The following is a 27777-nucleotide window of genomic DNA, read 5'->3' as shown; positions in this document are numbered from 1 at the left end:
CTAGCAGCTCATCAAGCATGAGTCAGTAGATAAATGGTAACACGAGTGCCCAGCTGGCCTGTGAACAGTGCTGTCCACTATGTTGTCTTGTGCAGAGGGTGCCCCTGTGAACTGCCTATGCTTCTCCTGTGCAGAGCCCTGATTTGGACTTCATCCTTGAGGGACCTTTCCAAGACAGGGTATTCTATTATTTTCTTATCTAGGAGAAATTGGTGAAAGTCAGTACTAAGGTTTGTATCTTGTTCTAAATCAGGTGCAGTTGCCCAGCCCAGCTGAGCATCTCAGTCCCCCAGAAATCAGTGCAACAGTGGGTGAGAGTGTGTTAGTTCCTTGTAGCTTCATTACAGTGTTTGAGTAACACCATAGACACTGTGATGGTCAGTGGGTAGCCAGTGAATACAGTTACGGGCTGTTCCTGCATTTGTTTGGAGAGGCGTGCCTTGAAATACCTATAGCTCTTATTTTGGGCTCTCTAAAGTCCTTTGAAAAGTGGAAGAAAACAGTTTCCCTTTCAAAGAAAGAATATAAGGTGATTTACACCAACTTCTGACACAATCAGAATTGATATTTTATTTATATTTATTATTATTGATATTTTCAGAATGACCAGATCAGACACACAGGTAGTTTGAGTTGAGTTTGCAAATACAAACATTGGCAAAGATTTTTGGCCTTTGCTACTCTGTTTGTTGAAGATACACAGGCTGGGGAGAAGCAGGTAATGGGACAGAGTGACATAAATAAACCATTAACTGTTGTAATGTAGTAATTTGTGGTATTGTGTCCTCCACAAGTCAAGTGCTACAGTTATTTATGCAAAATACTAAAGTTGAGATCTTGCCGGAAGGGGGAATATTAATGTCTTACATTTCTTCTGACATGCTCAGCTTTACAGGTCTGATTCCATATAATCTGGATCATTAGTAATGGTTTCTTCTACAGACCTCCCTTCTCCAAACTGGTACCTCATGAAGATGTTTGCTATTTTTTTAAGGGGGTTGACTGGCTGCTATCCCAGTCTGTATGATGCTTGCACTCACTCTGCACAGGGTTAATGGTTATGCAGCTGGCAAAACATAGAAAAGTCAGATAAAAATCCCTTCACCATTTCAGCAGGAATACTTTTTCTATCTTCCAGTGTGATACTTATTCTAATGATGAGATTAGCATACAAACAAAATATATGAAACTGAGCAAGGGCTGACTTTCTTTGCTGTGTTGATAAAACACATTAAAAAAGGTAATGAAAACAGTTCAGTTGAACAAGTTCAGGCAGGTCTATGCATAAGTGCAGATAGTATTTGTCCATTTAAAGATAATTTGTTTCCCATTACATGAAATAACTGATGCCCATAAGTATTAGTTCAAAGCAAATCAGCCCTGACCAGCCCTGACCAGTCTCTGCTTTCCCTCTGAATTTGTAGGCTCCAGGAGTGTCTTTGGCTGCTGTCACCACCTCCAAGTGAGTTTTTGGACTAACAGGTGTGGAATAGAGTCCTTGCCACCCATCAGTCCTTCACCTGATGCAGAGCAGGGCTTACTGGTGGTCTCCCATTGGCTGCAGTATGTGTAGCAACACACAAAAAAATTCACAATATTCATGGCCATTAATAAGACCTCCAAATGCACCCCATGGCATTGCTTTTGTAAAGAAAAACTCATACTTAAGTGACAAAAAAGTGCAATAGTGTGCTGCAGAAGAACTACAATGAAAAGTCAGCCTGTGATCAGGAACTTGCCTTCTGTAAAGCCTCCAGTCTGCCTGCCACCAGGGCTTATAATCCTTCCCTGGGTTATAACAAGTCAGACAACTCCAGGGTTTATTGGAGTCGTATTGCCAGTGGTTGAGCATGGAATTATTTAGCACAGGTGTTTCTATAACACTGATATATTGGGAAAATTCAGTGTTCAACAACCATTATATTTCCAGCTGTGCTATGGTTAGTGCTAACACAGTGAACCTAATATAAAACATGTGAGAATATTTGCTAGCTCAGGAACTTGTTAAAGGTATTTTCTTACAATATCTGAATTTCTGTGTTTATCTAGGTGCATTTCTTCGGTCTTGCATTTTCCTAAAGGGTGTGATAGTGGTTTTGTAAAGCTGTCACTGAATGTGGAATCTGTTTCTCTCCAGCCAAGTGCATTAGTAGCCCTGCTAGCCAGTGTGCAGCACACAAGCTGGTGAAAATAAGCTTATGAGAAATCCAATGACTGTCCGTCACACCTAGCCTATTTGTCTTGAGCAGCACCTGTGTATCTGTTACATATATAGATCTGTTTTTACTGGGGTGCTAGAAATCTTGAAACAAGTGTTGCAAGCATCTACATGTAAAAGAACATAAAAGGAACAAAGTTAACAAGGGGCACGAGGACTGTAAAACAAGGGTAGTGAAGTGCATTCACCACCAACAAAATCCATGAGTGTTAAAAGAGGTTTTATATGTACAGATGGACACGTGTGTTTTAAGGGGCTCAAAAAGACTCATACACAAACATAATAAATGGCTGGAAAATGTGTGGTTTATAAAACACATGCAAATAAAAATACAGTCAGAGACACTCGTGCAACACACATGTATCTGAGCTCAGTTGTAAAAGATGTTTCATTATTAACTTTGTGCCACAATGCATTGGTTATTAGAATATTATGAAAAATATTCTCTAGTGTCACCAGAATTTTTTTTAGAAAGAACATAAATGCCACTATGCATCCATACATGATCGTTGTATGCATTAGAGTTGCATCTGTCTAGAAAAAAATACATCTACAGTCTAACTTGTCTCTATTATTTGTAACTTTCCTGACAGAGAAAGTGGATCAGTTTTGCCTGTGCACTGCATCTGTTGTAGGAGAAGCTTCAAAGACATCTCTCTTTGATTTGAGAAAGTGAGCTAATGTTGAAAAGACAGCTCTTTTGAGAAAGCATCTTTCTTTGATTGGAGAAAGCATCTTTGCATCTGTCATGACTGAGTTGATGCTCACTGACAATCATTTCCATCCACATTCTGGTAGTTTTTAGAGACGTGACAGCTCAATTAGGGCATCATTTGGGACAGTGGGTAGAGCAAGCAGAGGTCTAAAACAGGAATCAGTTTTTCTTGGTAGTCAGAGACTGACTAATATTTGTTAGGAGCTGGCATTAGGAAAAATCAAATACAATTGTGTAAAAGAACTAAACAAATCAGATCCTACTCTTTCAAAAATATCCTCATAATTGAAAACTTCTTGTATGTAGCACTTTGTCATGTATCTTTGTAACTTTATTTTCATTGAACTCTAAAAGCCCCATCTCTATTTTATTATGCTCCAGTTTACCGCGAGTATAGACATTTATCAAATGGGCCATCGGTAGCTGTAGAAATGCAGTAGTCTATCCAAGTTAAAATTCTTGCCTTGATTACTACAAATCCATGGAGCCCTTGGGTCCAAAGCTTCCACTGAAGCACAGCTATTTGCAAATAGATTTTTATAGCACATTAGTGCTGGAGGAGAGTCCAAAGAAAATAGTCCTTTTCAATATTAGAACCAGCTGTGCCTTTCTTGTGCTGATGACTCATTCATTTTTTTTTATAGGGTGGGAGAACTAGGCAAAAGACACACAGAGTCTTATTCACGACGTTGTTTGTTTTGCAAAGGGTATCCTAGCCACAAGCCAACTTGATCATACCAATACGCAAGTCATGTTTATTTAAAACCTTTTTTCTTTTAACAGTTCCAATTATAAAAACAGAACCCACAGATGACTATGAGCCTGCTCAAACCTGTGGACCAATGAACCAAGGCTTAAGCCCTCTCTCTAAACCATACTACAGTCAGCAGATCATGATGCCCCCTGATCCTGGTTCGTGCCTCGTGGCCGGCTTTGCCTCCTGTCAGCAGAGAAACGCTGTGATGTCACCTTCTCCCAGCGCAAGCCCCAAGCTGCACGACCTTTCATCCTCTCCTTACAAGTGCATCCCCAACCCGGGCCACAGTCACCTCGGACTTCAGCAGCCCGCTGGAGGTGTCCCCACCATACAGGAAGTGCCAAGGTCTATAGTTGTGCATCCAAGCCCCCCCGAGCAATCATCTCACGTCATGCTGCAGCCGCAGGTGAGTCAACATCTGAGCAGTAGCTGTCCCCTTGGTTATCAACAAACACTCTATCCCAACAGTCCCTCTTCTCCAGTTCCATCTGTTACCCAAGAGCCAACCTATTTGCAGTCCTGCAGTCCAACTCACTCATCCATAATGGGTCAACAGCAGCAGCAACTGCCGAAGGTTCACAGAAATGAGTCTCCAACAACCCAACCACTGTCATTGCCAGAGTTGCATGAGGAAAGTAATCATAATTTGGCCCCTATTCCTGTAACGATCAAGCGAGAACCTGAGGAATTGGACCAGATGTACCTGGATGATGGTAAGTCTTCCACGGCACAGGTTTGCGTTCACCATGTTGCTTTATCAATGAGTTCCCTTAAACTCCCCTTCTTTTGAATCCTCGTGGGAAAAAAGTTCCATTTACAGCCTGGTGGAAAGGTGCGGACTTTGCTTGGATTGTCTTTTTACAGGAAAGGATCCTTTAATTTCATTTGCAGTAATGAAACTGCATTATCTAAGCAATAAATGTTGTTAGTTAGCATAGAGTTCTAGCTGCATGGCCAACAGCTATGTTGTAATAATCTTAACTGTATGTTCTTGGCTTACACCCATGTCAGTGACCTGTGGAGCTGCAGTGAAGACATATTTAACACTGTCCCATTCATAATGCAGTGAAACATCTGATGTGCAAATCTGTTCACTGAAACGAAATGTTAAACTGCTCTACTTCAGTTGAAAAGGTTCAAATTAAAAATGGAGGTGTATCTTTCAGCATCACTTTTCAGACTGTTTGCATCTGATGTTTAAGACTACATTTTTTCCCATTTCTATTGCGGCCTTGCTACTGCTTTTTCTTTTCTTTTTTTTTTTTTCTTTTTCTAGTTTTGTAAGATTTTGTATGTATAGATATTCTACATGCCGCACTGAAAAGTTGAAATGCTGTGATAAACTTGTAAGACCCTAGTTCCCAAATATTTATTAGTTGGATGTAATAAAAGGGATAATATGGAATTTGGTTATGTGACCTTACTGAACTTTGATTTAGCATTTGCTGCTAAGTATCCCAGTAGTATTCTGGGCCCTTACCTTAATTCAGGATGGGAATTCCCTTCCAATAGCCACAAAACTTCATATAACATACCATGCTTGTTGAAGAAGAAATTCCACTTAAATAGCTGCATTGAAACTAAGTGATGCCAAGGAACATCTGAATGTTATTGTCCTTTAGGGAGAATTTAAGGACAATTCGTTGCACTGTTTTTTTTTTTTTTTTAAAGGACATTTTCTCATTCTGTTTTAAACAGCATGCTACTCACTGAATTAGGATTGCAAATTAATGTTCTGGAGCCTGAGTAGCAGCTCTTTGCTTTTCAACTCTAGGAAATTATTTTTCTTCACAGAAGTGGTTACTGGTTACATGATAGAAAGGTCTAGGGAACTTTCTAATTAGGAGATAAGGTCACTAGTTTTGCACAACACATCTTTTTGACAAGGTTTTCTTCATACAGAGTGCATTTTTATCTCTTACCTATGCTGCAAGGAACATGATTTCAACAAGCTAAATGAGAAATGTACACAAACAAACAAAAAAAAAAAAGCCTTACCAGAGTTTTGGGGTTGAGAAAAAAAAAACAGAATTTATGTATGTAAGGAGGAGAATTTAGATAAATCTAAACCTAGTGTATAGCTGTCTTTTGAAAAGTGCAAGAAAGAGGCAGCCTTCCTGCCTTACCTCTCAAAAATCCAGCAGCCTCTTCTCAGACAGAACCATGAAAGCTGCCTTTGGCTGGTCCCTACTGGAGACATGGGAATGTGTCTCACGGATGAAGGATGAATGAAGCTCCTCATCCATGTCTGCTTTAGGTTTCTTGTGGAGAAACAGAGGAACTTTATTACCATATGGTCTCAGAGAGGGGTTTTAGTATCTTCAGCAATGCTCATCCTCTCTGAGAAAGTGCAAGTGGTTTTGCCTTTAACTTTATCTCTGTTCCATCACTCCCCTCTGGACACGCATGCGTACCAGTCCTCTAACAGATTATCAGAACTAATTGTAGAAGCCACCATGTACACCTACACTGATACCTGAGGCTGACTTTGAGGATCTCTTCAGCTAGCCAACCCAGATATACTTCCCTTTGTCATCCAGCAAGCTTTCAAAATCCTTCTGTGGCTGACCACAAGAACTATAGACCAAGAAAGACATTAACAGTCCTGATAACAGTATATAATAATAAGAAGCCCAAGCCTTTGTAGTTCAATGAATTAAGTACCACCAGTTCCCTCTAAGGGGGTCAATCAGAAATGGCTAAAATGATATTTAGGTTTGTCTCAGGGATCACACTTTTGGAGCTCAACCCATATGAGCAGCCTTTTCCTATCTAAACCTTATCTCACTGCCTGAAGAAAAGGTCATCTGCTCTATGCATATCTGAAGTTGACTACTACCCTCTTTATATTTGTCTCAGTACCTGAACTAGGGGCTAAAAGCAGGAAATGTTTCTTTTTGGATTTAAGCTGGCCAAGACGCCCTGTTCAAACCATGCAGATCTCTGGCATGCCTCAGACACATAGCACAGGATCATGAAGCTGTGAGTCAGGCTGAAAGCCTGTTTAGGTGTATGCTATATGCATTTCACGAAGGCAGCATTTTCACCACCACTGCAGTTATTGGTTTCACATTACATTTAAACTGATGGAACTGCAGGCTCCTATGGAAAGGGTGGTCTCAATCTGTCTTGCTCTGTAACATGTTCTTGCTGCTTCTTTCAAGTCATATCAATTGATTATGGAGCAGCAGAGCAGGATAAAGGAAAATTAACCTGCCTGAAATAGCAAAATCTGCAGTTTTCTGTTTGGTCAGCTCATGGAACCATGTCCACTAGCTGGATCCAGCCCTCGAGAGCGGGGCAAGAATCCTGGTGCTGTGAGTCAAGGGGTGCTACCGGCTCACTCTGGGTGGCAAAAGCCCACCAACAGGCCAGAGCAAGTGTGAGTTGAAGTCACTTCTGATGTGATCTTATCCTCCCCAGCAACTATCTAAACACTCATCCTGTTTTGGTTAAAAATCCTCTTCACCTGTCAGTTCCGGAAGGGTGACGTCTGGGCTCTGTCACACAGTCTCAAAGGGCAGTTTGACCACTCTGTTACCACTCTGGTAACTGCCTGGAAACCACCAATGATTGCTCCTGGTGTCCCAGGAGGTGCTGCTCACTGAGATCAGCAGGGAACAGGCAAAGCATGTATGCAGAAGTGCCTTTGTGCCTGGTACTGTTTCATTCACACCTCTGACCGTAACAGTGGAACAAGGGACGGTGAGTTTTGGCAAGTGGCTCGTACTAGATAGGAGTAACTCGTTTTCCCATGTACCTGACTTTTTTTTTAAATAGCAGCTTTTTGAAGGTATCACCATTTCACCATTTTTAATTACTAGTATATCCACCTCTAGGTGTTTTTTCTTGTTGAAGGAGTGGGTGGAACAACATGAAAGCCACAGACAGGTCAGGTGTACTTAACTGCTTCCCTTGCCTGCTACTCTGAGTATAACAACTCTTTTCTTCATGTCTGATTAATGAAATATTTTAATGACATTAAAAATTAAATTCTCAAAGCATCACTCATTTCAACAAGTATCTCTTCAGAGGATCTTGTAGTTATTTAATACCTCCACTTTTATCTAAAAATATTTAAGAAATGTGAGGTATTGACATCTAACATACTTAAGGGACTGCCAGAAAAATAAAATATCCAAATGATTTTCCCAGATTTTAACTGATAAAATTTTGGTTGCTTGTTTATCACTTTAGGAAGGTTTGATTTATATATCTAATATATGTAGGGCAGTTTTGGACCACTATAAACAGAAATAATTTTGCTTCAGCTTATTGGTTCAAAGTAATATTCATTCCTTTAGTTCTGGAATATGTCCAAATATAGACCATTTACACTGCAAAGTATAGATGGAAAAAAGCAGTCAATGAATTTATATAAATAGAGATCCTTTATATGACATTTTTCTGCTTTGGTAAAAGGTGGGTAGCTGAAGTAATATAAAGGGAGTGCACAAAGAGAATTCCATTTTGGCAAGTTAGTTCTGGTCTTGGCAATCTTACTTTAAATCAAAATCTACAGTAGCCAACTGGGCTCCTCATTAAATGTGCTGTCCATTTCAGCATGTGAGTATGTGATTCCACATACAGAACATATTTAAAACTCATGCCGTAAAGTGATACCTGATATATTATGGCTATGCTCTTGATACTGAAAGGTATCTGGCTTGGATACCAGCACCCGTTTCAAATAATTTTGAGTTCAGCCTCTTAGCAAAGATTATGGCTGACTACCTTCGCTGCTTTCACAGGAAAATTTGATTAAAAGTGGTTGAAATTGTGACATTTATGCATGGTTTTGGTCCTCTGTGAGAGTCCTTGGTCCTTTGCAGGGGGAGAGGGAGTGTCTCCTGTCCTGTGCATCAGGAGCTCCTGCAGATACCTGTAGGTCACTGGGGCACCCTGGTAGTGATGCTGGGACTGATGGTCTCTCCATGTGTGTGTGCCACTCCTGCCCTAGGCAGTGAAGGTTAAGTGATGTTTGCCTTTCAGATCTAACCTGGGAGGCGTATGGGGTGCTAGGGTGCTGAAGCTCATGGAAAGTCATTAGGCAGACAGGCTTGAGGGACCTCTTTAGTACAAGTCCATGCTGCAATTTCCTTTAAGAAAATACATGGGTTTTATAGGTATTGATGTGTCTGCTATACAGCCCTTTGAGACGTGAAGTGGAATTAGTATTGTCCAAAGAGATGGATAGTTTGGGGAAGCTACAAACTGATGAGAATTCTTCCTAGTCCCTTGAACCAGATGTGAAAATTTACCTAATTTATATCTTTGAGATCTTTATCTTTTGAGTGTGCTTGTCTCTGCAGTTATCTAACTAGTACTTCAATCAAAAGCTATGCTAGTCTGCTCTTGAACTAATCCCCTTTTTCAGTTCACTAGGGCAGCTCAGGAAATTTTTAAGAATTTTAACTGCCCTTCTTAGTGGTAGAAGAAACCCGAAGCCAGAGGCAGGAGAGTAGAAGTTCACACAGCTTTCTGGATGTCCAGGCAGCTGGGAGCTGGCCAGGCTCACAACAGGAGATGCTGTAGGTGACTTGAAATCACCTTCCTCATCCCCATTTCCCTTTCCTGGACCTAGTGTAGCCTGTGTGAAGCACAGAAGTGAGCTCCAAGTCTTTCATTTCACCAGGATAGATGATGCCAAGAAATATTGCATTCCCATGAGCTATTAGATATTTTACCTGCAGCAGAATGACACTTATTTGTGAAATTATTTCCTACTTTAGGAAACATCAAAGAATGTAGTTTTCTTTACAGATGAAAATGAAGCTATTCTGAAAAAGCAAAGGGGAAACACATTGGTACCAGCAGGGAAAAAAATGTATGACACATTCTCAGCATATTTCAAGGTATATTGTACATTCTGTAATCCTATTTGTTATCTTAGTGCACAAAACTTTACAAAAGCAGTTTGTAATTGAAAGCAAAGCAACATCCTGGAAGATTCTTTAATGAAGGTACTTGATTACTCAGTGCTTGAATGCTGAAGGCCTGGCTTCTAATCTCAATTTTGGAGATGCAGTGGCAGCCTTGTTGAAATCAGGAGTGCACTCTCATTGCTTGACCATGAGGCTAGGGTTCCACATGATGTTGAAAAATATTTTTTCCAGAATGTCCTGAGTCCTGTATAGGAGCCAGAACTAAAATAACAGCATCTGAAAGGCAGATCTCCTGTCTGAAGTTTTGTATATTAATTCAGCCTCCTCCTCTCCACATGAATTCTTTCATAAAGGTCTCTATCCTGATCAGAGCTATAAATCTTTTCATAGTAAGATGAAAATACACAGGCCATAAACAAAGGTATCTGATGTTTGGCTATGTGGCTAGCAGAAAGTATCAGAACCACATAATCATCTTTTTTAAAACAAGAAGGCTTTTGTTCTTGTGATTGTCTTTGCACAGCTGTGAGTTTTATAGCACCATGCCAATGAATGCACTCATTGCAACTTGTACTTTACTCTGAAAAGGTAAATTGGGAGTATTAAGCCCCCAATAAGTATGTAAAAGTGGCAAAACCACAGGTAAAGTGTTACTGAAAGCTGCAGTCCTGCCAGCCATTTTATTTTGAACATGGCTCTTTTAAATATAACTTTTGCAGTAAAAGCTGTAACTCCTGGATGTAATATGAGCTATTGCTAATGTCATTCCCATGAATTGCTTACAGTGTTGAACTGTTAGATGTCTGACAAGTCCATATATCTCCTATACAGTATATATGAAAGTTTTTTGCGTCTAAACCATATGTCCTTTTTTTCCTTCTCTATATTCTGGAAATGCACGTGGTTTGGTGATATAGTTTATTTGAACAGGAACTATAGCAGACAGAATTATTCTTTTGCTGAAATGTATCCTTTTCCATACATCTCAGCTTCATGATTAAAGCGATTGGCTCTTAAGGCACTAAGTTTAGTCTGCTTCTGCCACAATTATGCCTTTGAAAACTCTTGAGTTCACTCAGTGATTTCCAGTAGTCCAAATGTCATTAGAACAACATGCAGGTAGTCTGTAAAGTCCAGTAACACTGTCTACACTTCTGGCTTGGGCAAGCTTTTCCCTTCCTCCCTCTTGGCCAAGCCTCGCAGCTCTGGGAGAAAACAAATATCTTTCCTCATGGAAAGTTTTACTTAACCTGGCATGGTGCCTCAGCCTAGACCCTCCTTGTCTCTAATGATGATTGAAAGTGTACATGCTACTGTGATAAAACATGCTGAGTCGTTAACATTTGGGACTTGGGTTGTAGGCGATGAGTAAGGGAGGGCTGAAGTAATGCATTCAAGTCAGACCTTCATTGGACTTGCACGTCTGGGTTGGAGAAAGATCCTGTTACACAAAACCACACACCCACAGGAATGCATTTTGCTGTTCCTAGCATAATTGATGAATTGGGTCTCCCAGGAGGCCTGCCAGAAGAAGGCCCCCAGAAGCACAGATGACCAGACTAGGTGTCTTTCCTGGTTTTCTGCAGCCCCAGGTGTGCAGCTGCCCACAGAGCAGACCTGCCTACCTCTTAGCTGTGGTGTGCTGTGAAATATAGTAGGGAACTTTGCTTTCTTTCAACGTCAGCACTTATATTTCCAGGGAGGTCCTTGAGTCTCAAGCTTTCAAGAATGTGTCCAGTGCCTTCAGAGAAGTCCTTAGTGGCTCCAGCCTCATTCAGTGATGCCAGACACTGGTGGAGGGAGCCAGAGGGTGACCAAGGGACAGAAAAGCTGCAGAAAGCAGTGTTGAGAAAGCAGCCTTTGGTTGATGTGCATCTGCACGTGTCAACATTTGATGTTATTGTTTGTCTGAAGCTGCATTTCTCCCCCTCTTTCCAGCTGAGAGCAACTTGGAAGAAGTCACTTCTCACTCCCATGCCCAATTCATTCTTCCATTTCTGTATCAATGGCTGTTGGCATTGTCGTTTCAAATGGTTAAGGTTTTGGTGGTTATTTTCTGTAAGCTTTCCCTGGCAGCTGGGAGAGAAGAAGTTGCTGTATCTGAGCCTTGGTAACATTTACATCTGCTTTTAAGCCTGGAGCAGTGCCAAGGAAAATACATGGCCTGCAGAAGCACAAGCTTCGTGAGAAAGCTTTGTTCCGATGCAAATTATTTTAGGAATATGTTGTTTGTTTGAATCGTTTCTGCTGAGCTGAGCAATATTAGCTGCTCAGGTGTGGCCTCGTGCCTTGGCCTCTGTGCTCTTGTGTCCTGAGCCCCTTCTGTCAAAACATTTGTGGGGAAGTTGTGGCAGCAGGCCCCTCTTCTCAAGGGAGCAGAATACGGCACGGGCCCCTGCAGCGCCTCCACAGAGCTGGGCTGGCGGCTCAGCCCAGCAAACACATCCGTGTCAGAGGGAGCAGACTCCTTGACTTCACATACAGCACTCTTGGAGAGGCACTGGCAAGCTGCTGGATCCCCAGGCTGTGGAGGGCCTGCCTCTGCTCCCAGTTAAGTCAGTAACACCGTTCCCTTTGGGTTCCTTGGGAACAGGACCAAGCGCGTGGCTGATAGTTAAAGCACACATAATAGCTGCATTCATGGAAGCCTGGTCCCTGATAGACAGGCAGAGAGGGAGTTTTCCAAGCAGATTTCTTCACGGCACCACTCATTGTTTCATCTGTGTCTGCCGGACAGCAGGGGGCTGGGTCAGAGGCCTGATAGTGGCTTGACCATTGCTGCAGAGAGCAGGCTGCTTGATAACCTGGCTCCAGGTCTTTCCTCCTCTCTGAGGAGCTGATGCTGATTGCAACCAAAGGGAGCACAGGCTTCCACAACAGGCTTATCACCAGGCTGGGAGGAAGCTTATGAAAAAAAGCAGACCCTCAAAATGCTCCCCTCCTCCTCTGTCACTGAGGACATCTGCAAAGCCTGGGCATTGAAAATACCTGGGAACAATCAGTGAATAAGAAATACAGTAGGAAAACTGCAGTCCTGCTCCTCACTGGCCAGCCTGACTGGGTTTGGCAGCAAACCAGGGAGCTGGACCAACCCTCTATCTCCTTTACAGGCTTCACTTTTTAGATCTTCTACATTTTGCACACCATGAAACCAACTGCAAGAGAAATGGCAGAAAACCGAGCAAGACAGTGCTCCAAGTGTGTCAAAACTCCCAAACCGCATTGCTCCTCAACAAATAAATTGCAATATATGCACTGGGACAATACTGAAAAAGCAATCCTACAGGTTATCCAAATGCATAATTAGTGGATTAATTCTTTGATCCTTACGTAGTTATAGCTTGTTATCTAAGCATCATGTAAACACAAGATTGTTCCTCGCTTGTCTTTGCACAACTAAAACATGATTTCTGTACTTAATATTGACTCTTCTGCAGCCATACTGCTGCAGAGAACACAGAAGACAAGATTTTATTCTTCATGTCTGTACTTTCCAGATTGCTTTTGAAGTTAGATTTCTTTAGGAGCTAGGGCTGAAGATCTGTTCCATTTCATAACTTCTGAAAGTACCTTTGGGGTTACCAAATAGGTATTGCTGTAGATATTATAAATCCATTTTGATATCCTGGGAGCAGCACTCAGTTCCTTTCCTAGTACTTCAGTGCCACCTCATAAGCAAAATCTTCTACAGATTATTTAAGAAATAGAAAAAATGCTATTTTGGGTCACAGGAGAGGCCTCCAAAAATAACAAACTGAAGAAAATTTATTTTGACCTTTATTTCTATCCTGCATATGCAAATCCATACACAGATAAAGTGTCTGAAATTATTTATAAGGCTTCATGTTCTAACTCTAATTCTTTTACATCTTTGTAGTTATGGTGAGTGAGAGTGATCTAAGTCTCTTGTATTCATGACTGACTTTTCTGAAAATCCTGGAGGTGCCTGTTAAAAAAATCTTTTAGAAACATGAAGTCAGGTGAAGAAGACTATCCCTTGGAGGTTCTGTTGTGCACAGTCTGTTCCTGAACCATTGTTTCTCCATACTGCTGCTCACCTCTGAGCTGTGATTGTCACTAGTGCTGTCATCTGAGCTTTTGCTATCCAGTTATTCTTTTGGAAAGCTGAAGTGACTGGCAATCTCTTTGCTATTAGTTGACTTATGTTTTTTTCCTCTGTGAACTCTGTGTTCCACCAAGCTCCAGGCTGCACCTGTACTTATCTATTGGCTTGAGGCCTTTCACCTCAGACTATCTGCACGAGGCATTAACAACTTCTCCAGGCATTTTCTCTTTACAGTAATGTCTCTGGTTAGTAGTACTGGGAAGTTGAAATGTTCTTCTCAATCTAACATGACTTTGTATGACCTTGCTATATAAAAAGAGAAACTGGTTCTACTTTTTTTTTCAACTTCACTTTTTCTTTTCATTGTTCAGAGAAGCTTCCCTGACTCATTAGCTGTTAACCACCATGGGTCCCGGTAGTCAAAGGCTAGAGCTTCCTGAAGTTGCTAGAACTGATGCCACACAAATTCCAGTTTTGCAGAATGTTGTGATAGGTCCAAGTTTTGCCAAGTTGTACCTCAGCCAGGCACTGCACAAGATCTCTCTGGAAGTGCCACCAGAAATGGAGATGGCTGTTCTATTCCAGACCCTGAGCTCCTAGGTAACTTTGAAAGAGTTCTCAGGTATTTTTTTCTTCATTTTTTCTTCCCCACAGGGAGTGTGTTAGTATGAGAAAGGACCTCAATACAAAACAAAAAGAAGCAAAGCTTATTTTAGGGCAGAAAGTGCCGTCATGCACAAAGAGGAGACTCTGCTTTTTGCATCAACAGACAAACCCAGGGGCAAATGGCTGCTTCCAAAAACCTTCCAGGAATTCTCCCACTGTTTCTGGAAATATCTGCTGGACCTTTACAGGCCAGAAAAGCACACTACCATCTATTTAAACCACAGACTCACATTTGGAAGAGCTGTCACCGCTTGGTAGGAACCTGCAAACATCCATTGTTACCAGGCAAACTACTGATTTCTGCCGTATCCAGCACATAGTCAGAGCTGTAGAGATAAATGTGACCATGGCCTTTGGGGTTAGAGGGTTCAGACTTACCATTTTGCAATCTGATATCCCAGATATTTCATGCCATTTCAATGGTAAACTAAAACCTTAAAGAGGAACCAGAAATGCTGAAGTCAAGAAAAGGTTTGCTAGAAGGACATGCTAGTGTGAAAGCAGCTTTTTGGTGCTATTTTAGTAGCTAATTCACAGTTCCAGAGATAGCTGCAGCCCTCAGCTTAATTAGTGTGAGCTTGCAGAGGCATATCTATGTTGCAAGACTCCAAGACCCCAAGTCAAAGCTGGGGCTGCAAAGGATTCAGCACATTGGAAGGGATGGGGGACAAGTACAGGCAAGTGCATATGTGTATATACATTTACTCCATTTGGGAAACTTAGTAATGAAAGTAAAATGGAAGCTATCTCATGAAGCTGTAGCACCATCAGCAAGCATTTTAAAGTTTCAAACTTCAAGTGTGGCTGTGAAACTCCCTGATGGTGTAATTAGAGTGAAAGAAGGCTTGAGAAAAAGAGAAATGAGAGGAGGGTTAAATATAACATCCACATTAAAAAAAAAAAATTGAAAAAAAAACAACCCATAGATGAATTCTGGAAGAAGAGGGGAAAGGATGAGTGTGGGTGTGAGAGAGATGAGTTTGTCTAAAAGTTAAATGGTACGAATGAGTAGTAAGAGCCCAGGATTTGACTGCCATGGAAAAGTGTGTCTAAAGAATACCTCACTTAGCCCCAGCATAATTTAACTATACAGAAAAATGAGAGAACATGATGAAATGAGCATTGTGCTCCTTAAACTTTTATAGATCCAAGGACAGAGCGTAGAGGAGCCTTTCTGTCTGTATTGATCTGCAGTGAGATGGCTGCTTTGCCTGCAAGTGGAAAGGTTTGGTGGGCAGCTCCCCTAGGACCTTCAAATAACCCCATGGCTTATTTCCATGTTCTATACACAGCTTTTCTAAGGGGAAAGGAAAGGACTTCAAAGCTGGCACTGAGTGGAGAAAGCTCCCATAGGGAGACCAAAAAACCTCAGAAATACGGTAAAAATTAAGTGGGTGGTGTCTATGTTTGGGAAGAGAGGTGTATGCTAAGGAAGGCAGGAGCAAGGAAGGCAGGAGCCTCCCCTGAAATGGAATACATCTTACCTTTCAATCTGGGACATGTGGGAAGTAGTCTTTGAATAAATATAGTCCCATCACCTGAACTTAGTGAGAAATTTTCATATCAGTTTTAAGACTTAGAATGCAACAGGGCATGCAGTAAAAATGAGCAAAATAAGATTATATTATCCATTAATTTTCCCCAGTTGGAAACTACCCAGGAAAAATAGTGCTAGAAGGAGTAGAAGTGATCAGACCTTGACAAGGCAGTTGAGGATTTGTAAAAGCTCACTTTCAGGATATTCAACTGAAGAATAAAACAGGAAATCCCCTTATTTTGCAACTTTCAAAAGAAGGCATTCAAGTTATATTTATGATGTCATCCAAGTACCAATAATTTTTTTCCATCAACTTCGATTGATGTTTTAAAACAGGATGTGTTAAATCAGGGAAAATAATAACAGACTCTCAAGTAAATTAACAGAAGATTCATAACAGATTATGAATCACTGTATTAAAAAATCAATTAGAGTCAGTTATTTACATAAAGACAGAATACTAGCAAAAAAATTTTGAACTAGAAAAAATTGGAACATCTGCTGAAATTTCCAAAGCTATTTTTAATATTATCTTAGGAAAAGTACCTGGACTGAATGGTGTCTCATCACAAATTTTTATATGTTTCAGACCAAAATCACTTGGATACTTCTGAAAAAAAAATATAATCTGCTAAAGTAAGAGAGAAACCTCCTCTCCAATCCCTTCCCTTCCACTGAATTTTGTCATGGGGAACATCACCATCTTAAAACAGAGCACCTTCTGCTGCCATGAGCTACTTTGCTGGAACTGAGGCATGCCCTTGGTTAACAGTACCATTATCTAACTGTAGGGTAGGCTTTATTATTATAAGGAATATTTTGGATTCAAGCACTCAGCACAGAGGAGTGTATGAAAAGTGAGCAGACTTTGATAGAGACGCCAGATTTCCTGCCAAGAAATCTACAAATGGATGGACCTTTTCTTTGTTTGTTAGATGAATTCAGGGGAAAAAAATCTGCTTTTGAAATTTGCAGCAAACCTACTGGTCATTTATTTGGTCATTTATTTTAGTGAGGAAGGGGATAAGATATAGAGCTGTCTACATCTTATGGTGTGAGCTGTGACCCTAAAAATGTTTGGTTAGCCAGACATATGCCTGATGTTTCAGGGTTATTTTTATGGTTTCTCTGATAATAAAGTCTAAATTTCTGCAGCAACCAACACAATTTCTCTGCTGTCAGTTAAGAGCCTGCTTCAGGGAGAAGCTGGCAGATGCTTGTGACGCCAGATGAGGCTGTATCATGCTTTCTGTCGTGTATGATCCCCTGAGGGATGTGGCCACCACCTCCCTGTGCCTATTTTTGGAAAAATATCTGTGTTCAGAAAGTTGTCTGAAGACAGATTTACATTTCATATTAAAAACTTTCATTTGGGGGAAGCACCACTGAAAGGGGAAAACCCCACATCTTGTGACATTAAAATGATTGTAAGAATTCTTCTCTGAGATGTGTAGGTGGAAGTCTTTCTCATAATATGGAAAAGGCATCTAGATTTTACATTGCTGCAAAATTAAAATCTTATGAATGGGAGAACTTACCATTGAGTATTTTTGATAGAGGCAACTGGAGTAACTCAGCATAGATCCATCTAATTATAGTGCAGCTGCACTGATTTCTACCTGTTCAGGCCCAAAACCATTTATTTAAGAATGAATGTACTAGCTGCAGGGATGATTCTTCCAGTTACATCCTTACCTTGCTTTTAATTACTAACAGAATTTTCTGTGTATCTTTCTCTTTTCCTTTGCAAACTTTTATTTCTGTTATGTATCTGTGTCTCACATGCCAATGGAAATCAGGAAAGGAAATTAATTTGTATGAATGGACTTCATAAACTTCATGATTTACCAGTAATGAAATCCAGGTTTGCAGAATGAGAAATAATAGGGCCTTTCCAAAATATCTTAATCCTTGGCTATGATTAGTGGCATAAAATGAACCATTCTTTCCTACGTGTCTAAAGTCCAAGATGTGCTCCATGTGATGTTCTTTCCAGTCTCATGTCAGTAAATAATTGCCATGCTACTCTTTAGAGTGTCTCTGACCTTCACTATGCTCATTTTTTTGAACAAAATTTGGGAATTTTTGCAGATTGATCTCCTGCTGTGATCTGATCTAGTCTAGTGTGAAAGGAAAGCTTGTTAATCCCACTCTCAAATTCCTTACCCAGTTTACTGTAAATGAACTGCTCTGTAAGCATACGTAATGCAGCACAGCCATAACAGTGCTTAAAACTGGATTATGCAATGCCTCATATTTTCTAACTACTTCTACTTCTACAGAAATACAAATTCACTCTCTTTGTATTGTCAAGAGCAACTAAAAAAAATGGCTTAACTAGTTTCGGTTTCATGATTTTTTGCCCAAATATTGTCTAGTCTGTCTAAACTTGGCCAGTTTGCTTAATTATCTGATTATGAACCAAATATGGTTCATATCTTAAGGAGCTTCTTTTGAGGATGGGAAGAACCAAGTACCTTAACATGATCTTATTTTAACAACAGAAAATTGGCAGCTGTGCTGTGTACTCAAGTGAAGCAAAGATTTTTAGTTCTACAGAAATTGCTTAAAATCTAGAAAATAAAAACTACATGCTGCTGCTAAAACGCTGTGCATGGTTTTCCACTATTCCCTAGAAAGTGAGTAGGTCTCTAGGATCACACTGCACCCACATGCATATGCTCTAAAACAACACACTGAAGTAAACAGAAATGTGCTTGTTCTGTTTGAGTGGTGGAAATCAGAAGTCTGCTGACCTCAGGGAAGTCTTGCATGGTTCAAAATTCAGGCAAAATAAGAGACCACATCTACCTGCCTCTTTTGTATATAAACATTAAAACACTTCAAATGATCTTTTGGGACTAAGGAACAAACCAGACTGTTTACAATACAGTGACTGGTATTTTTTTCTTGCCAAGCCATCAGACCAGAATTTGTAGACTACCTTTGCAGATGTCTGTCTGTTTAATAAGAACTTGATGCAAAGCTCATTGAAGTGAGTAGGAATTCTTCAGTTGTCTCCTGCACTCTTTGGCTCAAGCTCCAATTCACAATCATTATAACCTTCACTTAATACTCTTTTAAAAACTCCTGTGTTGAAAATAAATAATGCATGAAAATCTCTAATATTGGGTGAAAATTTCAGGACCCAAAACTTGATAAAGACACAATTTATAGTTCCCAGAGTAACTGGAGAATTACATTAATATGTTACGTTTAATGGCACATACAATAACCTAAATGCTGCCTGTATTTCACTGACTGGCAGTGCTTCAAGCACACTCACTTTGGTTCTTTGGATGTGCTGATATTTAAAGCAATGTTTGTGTTAGTTGCAAGGGATCTCAAGGAGATCTCAGTGTGTTCTTGCACAATGAATAGCTCATAAGTATATTTTGTATGAGTGCGCCATGTCTGTTTGTGTCACCCTTTATGCCAGTAGGACAGAGACATTCTTCTCCTTGAGTAGTTTCCATACAAATATATAAGGTCCCTTTTTGGAAGTCTCTTGGGTGGCTGTACTCATTCATGTGGTGTGTAATGAGACAATGACAACACTGCACTATGTGTTCTCCATGGAAAACAATGTAATTTCAACAATTTTCCATTTTCTCTGATGTTTTTGTCTAAAGAGGGGGCCTTCTGTATGTGTACAAAGATTTGTTGCAGCTCTCCATAGATAGCCACGCCAAAGAGAAAGCATGAAATCTTCTAAGGCAGGACATTGATCCTCACTTATCTGACCCTAAGAGACATTAGCTAATAGAGGCATGATACTCCATACAATAGGACAAGTGCTGTAAAGCTACCTCTGTTATCCCAGCAAACATGGAGACTTATCATTCCCATGGCCATTTTACAGGATTTGTTTGCTTCTGACAACATCCACAGCCTATGGTGCTATCAACTCCAACAATTAATCTGATGTTGGCTCTCTGTGTTATCGTCTCCCTAATAAGTCCTTTTTTTCCTTCTTTTTTTTTTTTTTTTTTTCGTTCCCACCCCTTTTGTGAGAATTTCTCCCCTGGAGCTCTTCTCTATCAGGCCCCTGCAGCTGCTGTTATTTTAGATATGGCAGGAAGTAGGTATCAGAAAACAGCAAGAGTTCACAGCACTCAGAAAAATCTAGAAATTCCTCTGATTTACCCCAAGCTCTGTCTCCAATCAAAGCTGGTTGAAAAAAGAAAATTAAAAGCGAGAGGGGGGGAAGTTGGCAGAGAGAAAGGCAGAAGCAGACAACTGCGTCTGGGCTGCGTGTGTTAGGAAGGAGAGTTTCAGCCATCATCTCCTGCGGGGTACTGGGGGGATGCTCTACAAGGCCATGTGGGGTGGGGAGTGCTTGGCTAGGAGCAGCATTCCATGGCAGAGCTGGGGCTGCCATGCTCTCCAAGAGCCAAGAAAACCCCTTCTTGCTTCCCCAGGGACACGTGTTTCTCATCCCTTTTTCATGTTCATCCCCTTGCATGTCTGGTGTGTGCCTGAAGCAGATCAGCTTCCCTGGCCCTCCGGCGGCTCCTGGAAATGCTTTTAGCAGAAGTTACTAAGGGGCGCCAGCCAAAGACACTGGTGGAAAGTCATTGGAGCAGGAAACTTACATCACTACTATTATTATTATTGTTATTATCATTATTATTACAACCACTTTTATTTTTATTACAATTTTACAGCTCAGACAGGATACTTCTCAATCTGCTCCACAAAGACATTTTTAGTCACTCTAAGTACCTTTTAAATTAGGCTGACGGTGAAGATGACTTCTATGAGGAAAGAAAAGAAAAAAAACTAAAGAAAAGCACCTCCAAATTGTTCATTTGGCAAGGAGTTTAGGGAAGAAAACACCACCACCCCCATACACAAAGATGCATGCAGAAAAATTACTACCTTTAGGACTGGTTTTAATAAATAAATTGTCCCCTTTGACACAGCAGATAAGGAAGAAGATGTCCACCCACAGACATCTCACACTATTAGCAATCTAGTTAACATCTGTGAATGTTTTAGGAAAAGAAATTACACTTTGAGACATTTCTTTTTTAATTACAGGCTCCAGATGAAATTTGTTAGAGCAGGGAAATGTATCCCATAGCGACTGATGTCAATAGCAAGCAGTCCCTAAAGCCAGCCAGGATTGGGAAAGCCATGCTGTTTGCTGCTCTTGGCACTGCTCCCTTCTTTCACAATGTCAAAGTTAGAACCGCCTTTATATGCACTTTCCATTTTTTTTTCCACAGTAGCTGTTGCCAGCAAGCTGTAAACTACCGTATATCACTCAGATTTAAGAACCTAAACTTTAAAACAAATTAAACTCTTGTTGACATTGTAGTAAAAATCAGAATCGAACTGAACAGCTCAGTAAAACTGCACTTCAATTATTTTATGGATTTAAGATTGTTTTCTAGGATTCCCAGACTCCCAATACAGCGAAGTTATTTCCTCTTGGCAGATGTCTGGAAAAAAAAAACTCATTGAATGGATAAAATCATGTGGCAGACACCAGGTTGAAGCCTAAAGGGAGGAAATGGTGTCTCCCCAGCACCTGTAAATATTTGCTGTGTGTCTTGACCAGGAGAGACTTTCGTCCATGCTTTGAAAAAAAAAAAATTTCAAGGTTTTTATTTTGTGAGTTTTTAAGGAAATAGAATTTTCATCTGACAAAACCCAGTTTCAAACTAGGTATTTATGTGGGTTTGAACACGAACAGCAAACACAGATCTGACCCACCCTTTAGAACCACATCGGAGCACAGGTAAATGCATGCAGCACACCAGTGGTCCAAGTCCCTGGCCTCTGCTTATCTTTTATTTTCCTACTTAGCAGTTAGTATTGGGTATTCTTTTTATAATTCTCTCTTCTTTTTTTCCTATTCTGTAAAATGGAAACAAAGGTTTCCATCTGATTAATTGCCAGGTTTCCATTCTTTTTAATGTTTCCTCTCAAAACAGTTTGGAATGAAAGTATTTCAGAAATGTGTGTAGACGGAAGTTACTGGAGATAATAATTTGTTTCATGGAACTATATTTTACAAAATGTTGGTGCACCAGAAGGGCTGTTGTGTGGAGCAAACAGCAATCAATTTGTGCAGCCTTTCACCAAAACCTTTGTTGTACTTTTTTCTTTCATCTCATCAGTGGAATGTCCTTGATGTCCCCAAATCTCCAGACTAAAAAGTGTTTGGTTCACAGGGTCTTCAGCAAGAGCTGACCCTTGCTGGGTTGCTCTTGTTGCAAGGATGCTTCTGAAGAAAGAGCCAGATGTTGCACGTCTGTATGCCCACAACTAAGTCCTGTAGTCTGCATGTCCCAGCTGAGCTCCCCAGGGAACGGGGACCTGCCCGCCCCTTCAAGCAATGTGTAGTTGTGTGGATTTTCCCAAACTGCTGTGTTATCCATGTGTTTACCTCCTGCTCTGAATTAGCTGATTTGACCTGCTGAATCTCATGAAGGCAGCCAGCTTCTTCATTGAAGCATTATTAAATTTTTTAAAGCTCCTCTTGAATTACCGTTAAAGTTCTTCCACTCATTTTGTTGCCTGGAGCACTTCTCAAAGGTGCAGGCCAACTCCTGCTGGAGTTTGAATGTGCTGTGAGATTGCAGCCTGGGACATGGAAGCGCCCTGTCATTGCTCAGCTATTGAGAAGCAAGGGTTTTGAAGTCCAAGTGCTCAAAAAGAGGCAGAAAATAAGCTGGTTGTACATTGCAAGTGGTTGTTTGACAAGTGTAATGTAACCATTTTGAATAAAATTTCAGGTCCTTAAGTGGGTTTGAGAGCTGAGTGTTGTACACCTGCTCTCAAGTGCCTTTTCCCTAGTTCTCTAGTGGTGGCTGCAGATTTACAGTGCTTCATTCTTGGGGCAGAATATATTTCCTCTCTAGCGGGGAGCACTGAGCATCAGCAGGGTTCTTGTGTCAAGCACTGATCTGCAAGAAGGAAGGTTTTGTCTTCCCTGGAAGACCAGCTGTGATTCTTACTGAATTCTTGCAACTGCATGTGGTGATTTTACTGTTGACATTACTCTGTCAGTCCAGCCAGAGCTTGAGCCATCCTGCAGCTAGGCACAGCATGTGGGAGAGGAGAAAAGAGGAAAAGACATTTTGTCATGTTTGCAGCTCTGTCACACTGGGACCATGTACAAATAAGAGTATTCTTCCAGCTGCTATAATCTGAGATGCTTGCTGTAAGTGGTTTTAGCATCCAAGGAGTACTGGAATCCAGCAACAGTCTGGGTGCAGTTTTCACAGCCACGTCTCCACATTGGAGAGAGCATCCACCAGCACCCTAGGAGTTTCCACATCATGGAAGCTGCACTGGTATGTCTCCAGTATGAATCCACTTGAAATCAGCCTTTGGATCAAAGCTTCCCAGTCAAACTGGTTGGAGGTTTTGTTATGAAAAGGTCTGTCCCTAGTTAAGGTGGTACAAAGCCAATGCATGAGTGTCATTAAGTGCTGCCAGTGCTCTTGTCCAAGAAGCCATGAGGAAGAGGACATGCACTTCTCTTTGAACTGCAGTGTTCTCCAGCAACAGATGCTGCTGTGGTTGAAATTAAATCCTGTGGCATTACTTACAGCTCACATTATGATGGTGACCAGGTCATGCCAAAAGCAAATTTATTGTGTGACAACTTTTTATTGCATCCATTTTTTTGCCATCTCTTTGCAGGCACCAGTTCAGATTCCCAAAGCCAGCCCAGGTTCTTTGCCCACTGCTGAAGATTAGCAACTGTGTTCCACCACCTAAGGATTTCCCCCAGCTAGTGTGACCTTTCCCAGTCTAGTCCCCAGCAGGCTCATAGGTGGATTTATTTTCCCTTATCAAACACATAAAAATTGTATTAGCCCCACCCAGCCTTTCTCTTCCATTCAGCAGCATGTGACAACTCACTGAGTCACTTATGTCACTTCACATTTTATCTGACTGAGCAAAACCCCTGTGGATCAGGGGTTATCAAACAAGGCTCAGCCTTCACATGGGCAAGGCACAGATGTGTTCCAGCAGTGGCCACCCGCTGTGCCAAAGGCACATTGTGTGTCTACACAGTGGCCACACACAATCCTGTTGTCCCTGCCCATGTGCCTGCTTTGCTGGGTGATATGAATAATTGCACTGATCTTTTCTGTTTGGCATGCACTTCACTGATGAAAACAGCTATAAAGGAACAAGGTGGTGATGATGGTGATGATAATAGGGAGATCTGGGTCCATTAAAAAAAATAATAAAAAAAATACAACCAAACTTCTTGCTCAGAAAAAAAATCATATAAACCCTGTTTTAACCTATCTCCAGGAAGCTTCCATTCTTGAAACCATGTTACTCCTGCTCAAGTCCATCAGATTTTAAGGCTGGTTGAGTGGAAGAAGAATGAAGTCTCTTGGCTGTTCTCTACCCATGGAAAGAAAAGGGCACTCAGCAAATACTGCTGTGTGACCTAAGGTCACATTTATTGTTTCTTTGCTTTACGTGATATGCCCAGCTGCACACAAGCTGTTTTTTTATGGACAGCAGTGCAAGGTGGCTCATTTCAGAGGATTTCTGAGGATCACTTTGGGCCATACTATTACTACATAAAGAGCATACATGCACATCCCATTGATTTGATTTAGAACTAATGAAAGCTTCAGTAATGTTCAATTACAAGAAACTTAATGACCCCTTTATATTGAATGCAACTTTTGTGGCACCTAATATGCTTTGATGAATTGCTCATTATGTGCAATGTTGGAAAAGTTTCTAAAAAGATTAATAATTGTATAATCAATAGAGAAATTCAGTTTTATTAGGCTTTTTTTAAACTGAAATCAGTAAGCCATAGAGATTATGGACCTTTTCTTGCTCCCTATTTTCCTGTCTGTATCCCCAGAATTTTTTTTTTTTCTAAAGCTAATCTATCACTTTTCCAGCATGCTGAGAAAAGCCCTTTCATGTGTAATGTAGAAAGGTCTGGCCTGATGGCCATGTGAGGTCTGAAGGGTTGGTGTCAGCTGCCCACAGAAAAGCTGGATGCCTGCATATGGGATGCTCCTTTGGCAGAGCATGAAGTCTCCAAGTCTCAGCCTTCAGCACTGGGCCCAGAGCTTTGCGACACGGTCCAGTCCCACTCCCCCTCTCCCATTCACAGATGGTGAACCTTGGAACCTGCCAGCCCTTGGGGCCATCAGGTGGGCTTTAACCTTGCTTTTCTAACCACAGGATACTTTGAGAGCCTCATGTTGCAGGTGTTATCTATGCTTTAGTTGAGAGCTAGTTGTGAGATATGGCAAACCTTGTGAGATGGGACCAAGAAAATGAGAGTAAAAAGACAAAAAAAGGAAGTTTCATTTCAGTGACATTCAGGATTTAACAATTCCATAGATATCTGGAGGCTAGAAAAATAGGTAAATGCAGAATTGCTTAAAATTTGTTTTCATTTTGAATCTAGTCTTGTCATGCTTCAGGGCACAAATCATGAGTTCTGAATGCCGGGATCTGACAGTACTGTTTCAGTGTTGGGCACCAGGTTGAAAAGGAGAACTCTTCACCAAGATCAATTTGCATTACTATATTGCTCGTGACAGGGGCAAATTCTTATTGTCTATGGCAAAGGGGTACGTGGTCTTCCTTACTCCTTCCGGAGTGGTACCCGCAAAGCTTCCAGCAGCACTGACCTCAGGTTTTGGCTGCCTTAGGTAACATTTGTGTAGTTTATCTGTCATGTGGAAATTTTGTGTAAAATGTAAAATATGTCTGTTTTGTTTCCCTTACAGATGCTCTTAGGAACATAAACACATCATTTTGGTTAAAATGTGGTTTATTTGTTCATTGCCAGCCTTACCCTCACTTATGTGCATATGTGTGTTTTAGATGAGGATTGCATCATACTGGGGCAGACCTTGCAGCCTCTGCACAACCCAAATCCCCATCTTTCCAGGCAAGATTGGCCTTAGTAAGGGCTACCTGAAATTCCTCTTGAGTCTCTGATTCTTTGGTAAAAGGGCAGATCAGATTGAATGCAGCCATCCTCAGACTAAGAGTAAAAATAATCTGAAGTTTAGACTCCAGTGTGTTGGAAATCACTGCAGCTCTGCTGATCCTTATGCTAATTTCCAGCAGCTGGGGAATTCATCCCTAAGCGTTTGCAGAGCAAGAGATGCAGGGCATTTCCAGGGCTGCATATGGGAGGGATGAAAAAGTTGAAACCCAGAAATTTTGGTGCAATAGGATGGGACTAATTTAGTCTGGGCACCTATTCAAGAGCCCCAGTTAAATTGCAGCCGCACAGTGCTGTCATCACACTACAAGGAACCTTTCCCATTAGCCCTCCGCAGTGCAGCCTCCCTGTAAGACTCGGAGTTGGTTAAATAAATAAGGCAGAGGGTAGAGCAGGTAGGAAAATGGCTCTGTGGTAATGGCTGTCATGCACAACAATGCCTTCCATCGTGCCAAGCTGACGTTCTTATGGGAGGATCATGTTTTATTCAAACCTGCTACTTGTTGTCACTCACTTGCTCCACTGTCCTATTCTCTGTCTCCAAAAATAGCATGCCCTGTGGTAGTGGCTTATTATGATTAAACAGATAAAAATAAATTTAAGGTTTAAACACATCCAGGACACCTGAGGTAATACAAGATCTAACTTCTTTGTGGAACGTGTGAAGTTATTTTTTCCACTGCTTCACAAGACTTGTTTTGTTTGGTTTTTAATTCAGTAAGTTTTCATCTGATCTATAGTTTTGCATTACAGTCTAGCACCTCAGGAATTTATATCACTGTTTGCTGATGTTTTGCCTCACTCACAGGACAATGATTACTAGCTTTGAAAAATTACTTTCTGTAAGAAAAACCAATTTTTTCTGGGATTTGAGTAACAATTCTATGTTGCTTGTTTGCAGCTTTCATATGTCAAAAAGTAGTGATGCTTATTAATAATGAGGAATAGTGAGTACCTTGATAAAACTGTAGAATTTTAGTCATGGGATGGTTTATACTAGGAGTTTAATTTTTTTAGTCACTATATATGCATCTATATTTAGCCATTTTTCTCTTAAAATAAAATCTCTACATGGAGATAAGAAAAAAACTTTCCTCCTGTATTTCGGCTTCCTCTGCATTCATTTGGAACTTTGAATTGCCCTTCAGTGATTCTAATATATGGCATTTCATCTAAAAGAAGGGCATATATAAGAGCAGAGAAGCCTGATGGAGGAAGATGTGGCATCACTGCTGGTGGAAAAAATCCGAGGGCAATAATTATAGACAGCAAAGTGAACGTCATACTACAAAGCATTATTGCAGGTAGCGTGGTGTCAGCGTCAAACTCACAGTCACTCCAGAGCTATGTGTCCCCAGCTCTCTTTGTGTGCTGAATAGTGACAGCAGAAATTCAGAGCACTTGTGGGTGCATCCACACTGTGTCATGAGCTGTGTGGAGAGATCCCTGACCTGGGTGTTGCTGTAATTGTACCTATGTAAGGCTTGACCTGAACTAATGAGTTCTGCCAGGAGGCAAAACAAAGAGCCAAATGAAGGCAGTTTTTCTTCCAGGACTGCTACTTGTTTCTGGAGGTTGCTCAGACCTTCCACAGACCTTCTGGAGGCTGTGACAAAGAAGTTGTGCAGTCTGACCAGTGTCATACACCATCCAAATAAGGTCTCCAGTCATGGCATCATACTGTTTGTGCACTACACCCATCTGAAAGATGAAGCGTTATTGTCCAGAAACAGCAGAATTGGAGTGTGATTTACCACAGGTTTTCCACACACATAGCTTGAAAGGTGCAGCTGGTATTACTTGCATTTTCCATGCCATGTGAAGCAGTCAGAGCAGGCTGTGTTTGTTAATTTTCATCAAGTGAGTATTTATGAAATCTCTGCCTCTTGTCTTCACTTCTGCTCCATTTTGGAGGTAGTGGTCCCCAGGTGGACATGAAGTAACAAGCAAAGTTGGGCTAGTCAACTGT

General features: G+C 41.0%; 1 protein-coding gene across 4 annotated transcripts in view; it reads left to right on the top strand.

Annotated features, from left to right (window-relative positions):
* Window positions 1-27777, top strand: part of NFATC1 (nuclear factor of activated T cells 1) — a 109852-nt gene that overhangs the window by 73765 nt on the left and 8310 nt on the right. For 2 of the 4 annotated variants that reach the window (XM_077785510.1, XM_077785513.1), the window contains exon 9: window positions 3717-4403. In XM_077785510.1, coding sequence (XP_077641636.1) covers window positions 3717-4403 — 687 coding nt within the window. The remainder of the gene's footprint in view (window positions 1-3716; window positions 4404-27777) is intronic. The other 2 variants (XM_077785519.1, XM_021553413.3) reach the window with 2 other exon arrangements.

This window comes from Lonchura striata, chromosome 1, assembly GCF_046129695.1.
Source record: "Lonchura striata isolate bLonStr1 chromosome 1, bLonStr1.mat, whole genome shotgun sequence".
NCBI lineage: Eukaryota > Metazoa > Chordata > Aves > Passeriformes > Estrildidae > Lonchura > Lonchura striata.
Note: the sequence above shows the minus strand (reverse complement) of the source record. Positions and strands in the feature narration are given on the sequence as shown.